This window comes from Guyanagaster necrorhizus, assembly GCF_019112545.1.
Source record: "Guyanagaster necrorhizus MCA 3950 unplaced genomic scaffold BT62scaffold_22, whole genome shotgun sequence".
NCBI lineage: Eukaryota > Fungi > Basidiomycota > Agaricomycetes > Agaricales > Physalacriaceae > Guyanagaster > Guyanagaster necrorhizus.
In genome coordinates this window covers 485,855-493,434 of record NW_025064901.1, presented here as the reverse complement: position 1 = coordinate 493,434, position 7,580 = coordinate 485,855, and the positions used below count along the sequence as shown (strand labels likewise).

Below are 7,580 nucleotides of genomic sequence, written 5' to 3'. Positions count from 1 at the left end.
CCAGCCATTCAGTTACTCCTGCAACTTTGATAGGGTCCATCCTGATACTTCCTTTGCTGATAATGACTCCAAGGTATTCAGTTTCTAATACCTCGAATTCGCATTTTTCAGCCTTGAGGAAGAGTCGATGCTTTCTCATTAAAGATAGAACCTGTCGTACTATCCTTCGGTGCTCTTCTTTGGTTTTGGACATGATGAGGATGTCATCCAAATAGATCATGACCTTTCCTGTGGCAATGAGATCTTTGAAGATGTCATTCATCATCCATTGAAAGGTGGCCAGTGAGTTAGTTAGTCCAAAGAACATAACCATTGGTTCAAACAACCTCTAGTTAGTTTGAAAAGCGGCTTTTCACTCATCGCCCTCTTTGATTTGTATGTTGTTGTATCCTCACTGGACATCAAGTTTGGTGTAATATTTAGCTTCCTGGAGTTTGTCTATCAATTCTGTGATCAATGGAAGTGGATAACAGTTCTTGATCGTCATCTCATTAAGCTTCCAGTAATCTTGTACCGGTCGGAGTTTTTCATCCTTCTTTTTGACGAAAAAGAAAGGGAATGCCATCGGTGATTTTGATAGTTGGATCCTTCCACTAGATAAGTTCTCTTTAAGAAAGTTGTTGAGTTCTTTTTGTTCGTTGTTGCCTAGTGGATAGCATTTGCAATCCAGGTTGGCATTAGCATTAGGGATTAGTTCGATGGGATGGTCCCAGGGTTTTAGATCAGGTAATTCATCAAAACTTTGTTTCTCAAATAAATCCCGATAGTCATGTGCCCATTCAAGTACTATTTCTTCGAATGTTTTCTCCCCTTTTTCGGCATTGGCCTTTGCTGCTAGATCATTAGCATGATATATTGCTTGAATGCTAATAGCCCTTTGTAGGTCGATGGCGAGAATAGTTTCTCCATCTATTTCTTCATCCCATCGGTCCTTGGGATCCTCATCTAGTAGTTCAAATAGAATCTTCTGGCATTGGCATCGAGCAAAAATGATGCATCCAGTCTTCCAATTGATCAGCAGATTATGTCTGATCAGCCAGTCATAACCAAGGAATGTCTTTTGTTCCTAGATCTGTTACTGCTAAGTCAATGCATTCCAAATGATTGCTGATAGTAAGCCTAAGCTCGACGTATTCAGTAATTGATTCAGCTTGGTTTTTTGTTCTATCTGCATTATAGACTGGGATAGGTGCTGCTGTTGCCCGAGTGGGCAATTGATGCTTGTTGACGAAAGCTCAGTTGATGCTACTTCCCGTGCAGCTGCTATCGATCAGAGTGGTGACTGCATGGGTTGATTAGGACATTAATGTCTCAATCTGTGCTTTGGCTAGTAAATCCTTCCCTGGGGATTTGGCTTGATGAATGAACTTCTATGGTCCATGTAGTTCATTAAGCCATTCCAGTGCTCGACATCGTTCTGCAACTCGCATCCCTGTGATCATGTTGTTGACTACCTCCTCGACTCAGGTCTTATGAACTCAATTTTTGAGTATGGCTTTCACCGCTGCTTCGTTCTTGGCATCTTTGATGGCTTGCCAGGTCCATTCAGTATCGAATGGTTTTAGCCAATCTGTGGGGGTCTCTCCCCTTGTTCGGCCTGAGGACAGTTGAGTCTGTTTTATATTTTTAGTTTGATGAACTTTCGACAAGGACACACCTTTGGGGCTCTCTGCCCCTCTTTGGCCCTTCATCGGCACTTGAGTTGTTGAAGTTGGTTCTTTAGGCGATTCTGAGTTCTGAGCAATAGAGTCAGATATATTCGAATGCACACATAATTTAGGCATAGGGAGTGATACTATAGAAGGTAAAATGTCAGTCTGTCCAGCAGAATGTGACCCATTATTCTTGTCCTTGGCTGAGGCAGTAGAATCGCTTACTGCTCGGCCCCATCTTTTTCCTTCTCAGGTTTGTTGTCATCCCCGAGGTCTTGTACCTTCTTTATCAATTCGGCAATCTGTGCCCTGATATCCTCCCATATGCGTTTGTTCTTTTTCTTCAAGCAGTTCTGCACCATATAGTCTGGTCGGCTGCAATTGAAGCATTTTCCCTCCTTCTTGAGGCGATCCACATCAATGTGCTTACTCATTCTGGTACTTGGGCCCTTACCAGTTTGCTTTCCATCATTCTGGGAAGTTGAGGCTGAGCCGCCAGGCCTGGTGGATGTGATCGCATGAGAGGTTGAGAGCTTCAAGCTCTGTCTCTGGTACCTATGCTGGTCCCACAGGTTTGTTGCTTCTGCCTTCTGTCGTTGTTGCTTCTGCCACATTAGAATAATTCATGCCTTCCAATCATCATAGCCAATTGGCACACTATGGCTGAGATCTGAAATAGTCTTGAGGTAATGAGACGGCACTCCCCGCTTCATATACTCAACCATTCACTCTGAGTCAGCGACATCCTTCTGAATCCCAGCAAGTTTTCTGAGTCACTCCAGTTTGTCGAAGTAGTCCAGTGCTGCCTTATCACCCATCTTGTATTCTTTCATCTTCGACCTGTGGACTTCACATACTGCAGGGTCTATGAACTTATCATGGATCATCTGCTTTAGTACTGCCCAGAAAGAATACCAGTGATGCTGTCGGGTAGTCAACCAAAAGTTGGGGGCCAGCAGTACCCATCATACCTTTGCTTTGTCTTCAAAGTAGGTCATGGCATAGTTTACCTTGTACATGTCATGGAGGAAGTATGAGACAAAAACTTGGAAATATTGGTCACAGTCTATGAGGAAGCGGTCAATATCATCTGAAGCCTCTTTAAAAGGAAGGGGCTCCCATCCCAGCATTGGTCTGACATTTAATATATATACCTTTGGATCAAGAGGTGACATCGGATTCAGAGGTTTCCCCCTGGGGGGATCAGCCCAATCTATTGGGGGCCCCGGAAAGAAATATAAAGATCTATCATTGGTGACAGGACTTCTTGGTATCAGCGGTCCTTCTTTTTTGATGATTCGCCCATCTTTGATGGTCCACTCTTGTGCTGTTGCTTTAGGGTCATCCATCTTCAAATCAATAGGGACTGATCTGGTTGCTTTATTGGGCAGTGGCTATCCTCCTAATAGTTGGCTTCCTGTGCTGGTCCAGGGATTTGGGTGATAAGTTCTTGGCTGTCTATAAGACCAGGTTAGCCGAGATGCTGTGCTGCAGACAGCCGATGTGGTGAGCGAGTATCTTGATGTTGCTGTTCAAATTGAGGATGCTGTATTTGCTGTTTTGGGCGGCATCACACTTGGGATCCACGGCATTGGTGCCTCTTGTTTGCTGAACCTCGGTCGATATGGTGGCATCACCATCATCTGATAATGTAAATAGCACTGATTAAAATTAAAAATGGCGTGCTCAGTCATAGCATACTGTAAAATCTTCTCTCGCTCGACATGGTCAGCGGCGGTATATCTGTGCCCTAGAGATAATCATAGCCAGTGATCATCCCTCTATAATTTGGCTACCTGCTCTTGATATAGCTGAATAAAGTCTTCCTCCCATACCTCTTGTTCTTGTTGTTTCTTCTCTTGTTCCTGGTGCATGGTCATGCTGATGATACTCCCCCATTCAAGGATGGGGTCCCCTGTCCAGCTGCCTTGGTCCTCCTCCTCAGCCTTGTCATCTCCTTTAGCCCTCTTGCTGATGGTCCCCTCAAAAAGAGAACTGCCTTGCTGGCCAAAGGTTTCCAGGGTGAGTAGGTCCAGGCTGAGTACTTGACTCAGCATCCTCGGGTCCGGATCGAGGAGTAGGCTCCCAGTCAGGCTGCTCCTCTTCTCCTTCTGCTGGTGGTGCCACTGCTCTGTGATACCGGTGGAAGTTTCTATAGAACCAGAGGCGAAGAAAGAGGTTGGCAATCAGCCTGTCGAGGACCCTTTTGAGATCTCTGATGGGGTCAATATGCTTGTCGTCACCCCTGATTGTTTCTCAGTCTGATGGTATCCTATTTTCCTGGATGAGGATATCATCAGTTTCAGCGATGGTGTCTGTCCCATATGATAATAAGTGGTCATCATTGAGGAGTGCCGACTCCCCATGGTGGTAGTCGTCGGCATGGACAACTCTGGCAATTGGTCTAGTCCAAGGGTCAGGCTCACTGGTGGAAGTGGCTGGTTCCCAGAATAGAGAGTCTGTTATGATTTTTTCCTATTTTTCTTCTATTTTCTTCTCTTTTTCCTCAGAAATGACCCCTATCTTTGCTTAGTCAAGGCGCTTAGGCCAGCGCTTAGGACTGTGAGAACACTTAGCTCAGCAACCCAGTCGGTCCTTCTCCTATTGCACTGCTGTGTGCTGTGAAGAGAGAGACAATACTCGTTTTGTCCTCAAATTGCAGTGCATGACTACAGCTCCGCAGCAAGACAATAGCTTTTGTGGAGAGCCTGGCAATGGTAGGGGAAATAGCTCTACAGCAGACAATATCTTTTGTGAACAGTTATTTATAACATAATAACAGAACAGTATTTAAGTAGCTTAGTTCTCGCTGTAATACCCCAGTCTCAAACTAAAGTTTTACTTCACCATCTTATCTCAAGCAAACTGCCATGCCTTGACAACACAATACTAGTCACACACAAGTGAACCCTAACAGTATAACCCAAAGTGCGAGGTTCTGTTAGCTTATCACATGTTTCTAGTCACATGAAATTTGGGCTTAACAGAGTCAGCAGTGCTGACTGGGGTATTAGGGAGTCAGTCCAGAATGTACTGCTGGCTGGTCTGGCGGTTAGTCCAAGTCTGTCCTTCAAGGAACTGGGTGAGGGATCAGAGGGTTGGCCATATTGGGTTTAGTACCACTGCATCATACCTTGGTAGGCATGAGACTCCTCCTTGCTCTTGTTCCAGTCTACTGGCCACTCTTGATGCTGCTTGCCAGTATCGGACCTCATCTCTGTTGGTGTCATCAAAGAAGAGGTCAGAACTACTGACCCTTATTCCCCTTCCACTGTTTCTTGTTGATGAGGCATCTCAGAGTTGACATCTGTTGGTACTTCTGGTGCTTAGAGCCATCTGAATGGCATCCAAGGAGTCTCTAGCCTGGTGCCCAATTTCAGACTGGGCGATGGTGGTTCTTGATGCAGTGATGCTGCGCTCAGGGGAGGGGATGGGGGTGTTGGGTCAGGGTCATTGAAACCCTGTAGCTCAAGGGTTTCCAAGGTCTCAGACAATTGCTGATGGGGGTCTTGGGGAGTACTCATATTGCCACTGCTGCTCCTCCTCTTCCCTAGAATGCTCTTCAGTCAAGCACCCAGGCTCGTCTTCTGTTTCTTCAGGGTGTCGGACAGAGTTTTGGACAGAGGCAGGGATGTCATGGAGGGGGAGGTCTGGTGTGACATTTCAGAAGATTGTGCAGATGCGCTGGAATTCTTGGTAGTGTCAGATGGCCCAGGCGATAATAGATTGGCATTCATGGCACAGCTGTATGATCACCAATAAACCAATCAAGGTTCCAATGATAGAAGCCAAGAGTTTGAAGAACTCATGAGTAAAGTTCGGGTTGGATGGATTTAAGGCAGGGGGCATTCAGTTTCTCAGCACAGTTGGGCCTGAGAAAGGGAAGCAAGAAGCTTCGAGCTAATTGTTAAGCCCAAACTCCATGTGACTATTAACATATGATAAACAGTTCAGTATCTCACACTTCAGGTATGTCCAACTGAGTTCACTGATGTGTTAACAGAGGTGTGTGGTCAAGGCATTGCAAGTCACTTAAGATAGGATGGTGAAAAATAAACTTTAGCTTAAAGCTGGGGTATTACAGTGAGAGCTATACTACTTATATACTGTTCTGTTATCATGCTATAAATAAATGTTCACAAAAGATATTGTCTGTCATAGAGCTGTTACCCCTGCTATTGCCAGGCTCTCCACAAAAGCTGTTGTCTTGCTGTTGTGCTGTGGTCATTGCACTGCAAGTTGGAGACAAAAGAGGTATTGTCTCTCCCTTCACAGCGCACAGCAATGTGATAGGAGGGTGACTGACTGGGTTGCTAAGCTAAGCATTCCCATGGTCCTAAGTGCTGGTCTAAGCACCCTGACTAAGCAAAGATAGAGATCATTCTTGAAGGAAAAAAGAAAAGAAAATAGGAAAAATCATAACAACATAATTGTTTATAATGTCTACCTCTGATGGAAAGACAGGAAGAGCTGGTGCTACAGGCATGAAACGTTCATGTGGATAGTCTAACTGAGATGAAATATGAGTTGCAGATGATATATTAAAGCATGGAAATCCAATATTAGGATCAGAATCAGAATGTGATAATCAACTATGATGATTAGAGGGAGAAGTCATCTGAAGATGCTGAATATGATCCTGCTCCTATTCTACATGACAATTCTACTCTAGTGTAATTAGAGCTGAAAAATCAAAATGATCAGTCTCTCTAATAGGAGTAGATAGAGATCTATTAAAAGAAAGTGGGGAGCATTGATTTTTAAAAAATAGAAATGGTATACACATCACAGGGTATGGAGAGGTGGAATGGGTAGCAATATGCTGCAAGAAAAAGACAGAGACAACTGTAGAGAAAATTAAAAATTAGAAACAAAGAGCTTCAATCAAAGATTTATAGACAGTACTGTGAGAGATTCTAAAAATTCTTATTATATGTAAAAGGGCCATAATTATTGCCTGAGCTGATGCACTGTGAGGGGGGAGTGGATCAGAGCAGAGGGTAAAAAAGAAAGAGTTCAGGCTTGAAGCTGCATCATTAGCAGCATGGCGAAGTTCAAACTCAGCTGGAATTTGCCGGGTTATGGCAATGGCCGAAAAGTCAGAGTCCGCTATCTTATGTCATCATTGTCGACCTCTATTATTATATAGATATAGATAGATAGATATCAAAGCAGAAGTTATGAGTTTGACCAGCCAGTATGACTTTGCAGCAAGGTCTGCATACAAGGTTGCGGCATGGTACAAAGCGGGCCTGCTCCGAACCTAGGTCAATTGATAGTAGTACTACTTGAGTGAGGCAGACAGTGAAAAGCATGGTGGATGATAACTATATACAGTAACAGTAAAATTACAGCTCTGCAGAGACGCATAATGGTATCACGAAAAGATAGTGAATGCGACAAGAAGAAAAGAAAATAAGTTAGTACATTTATAAAGACATCGTCGTCTATTGGACCAAACCTCCCTTGAGGTTTCCTTTCCAGGCGCCATGACCAAGGCTGACCTCTGACTGATCCTCCTGAGCTTGTTGGTAATATGGCTGGGGCTCATGGATGTAATGTCTCTCGACACCGATACTGCTATCGTTCAGAGCGATGGCAGAGCCCAACTCACGACCGGTCCTTGTCACGTTGATGGGGGCGAGAACGGGAGGAGGACTCTCGTAGCCATTACGATACTCGTTATCGTATACGTAGGGGGCCGCGGGGGTAGATGGACCGGAGCTGACGCTGTCTGGGGACGGGGGAGAGATGTGGGAGATGGAATGGCGGGAGGAGGCGGGGATGGTGTATGTCTGTGGATATTCGTGGTAAGAAGAAGAACGGAATGAATAGGAATTAGGGAGGTTGTATTGGAGGTCGGGAGACGAGGAGCGGAGGGTCGCAGTTGCGGGGAGGGTGGCTTGAGTGAGAGGTGGGGGGGAGTCA

At 44.9% G+C, this 7,580-nt stretch overlaps 1 protein-coding gene across 1 annotated transcript; it reads right to left on the bottom strand.

Moving 5' to 3' along the window:
• Positions 1–6,758: 6,758 nt before the first annotated feature.
• BT62DRAFT_1078423 (uncharacterized protein) lies at positions 6,759–7,580 on the bottom strand (the record flags this gene model as incomplete). Its single annotated transcript, XM_043179387.1, has 1 exon — positions 6,759–7,580. A coding segment is annotated over one exon (481 nt), but the record flags the coding sequence as incomplete, so codon positions are not given.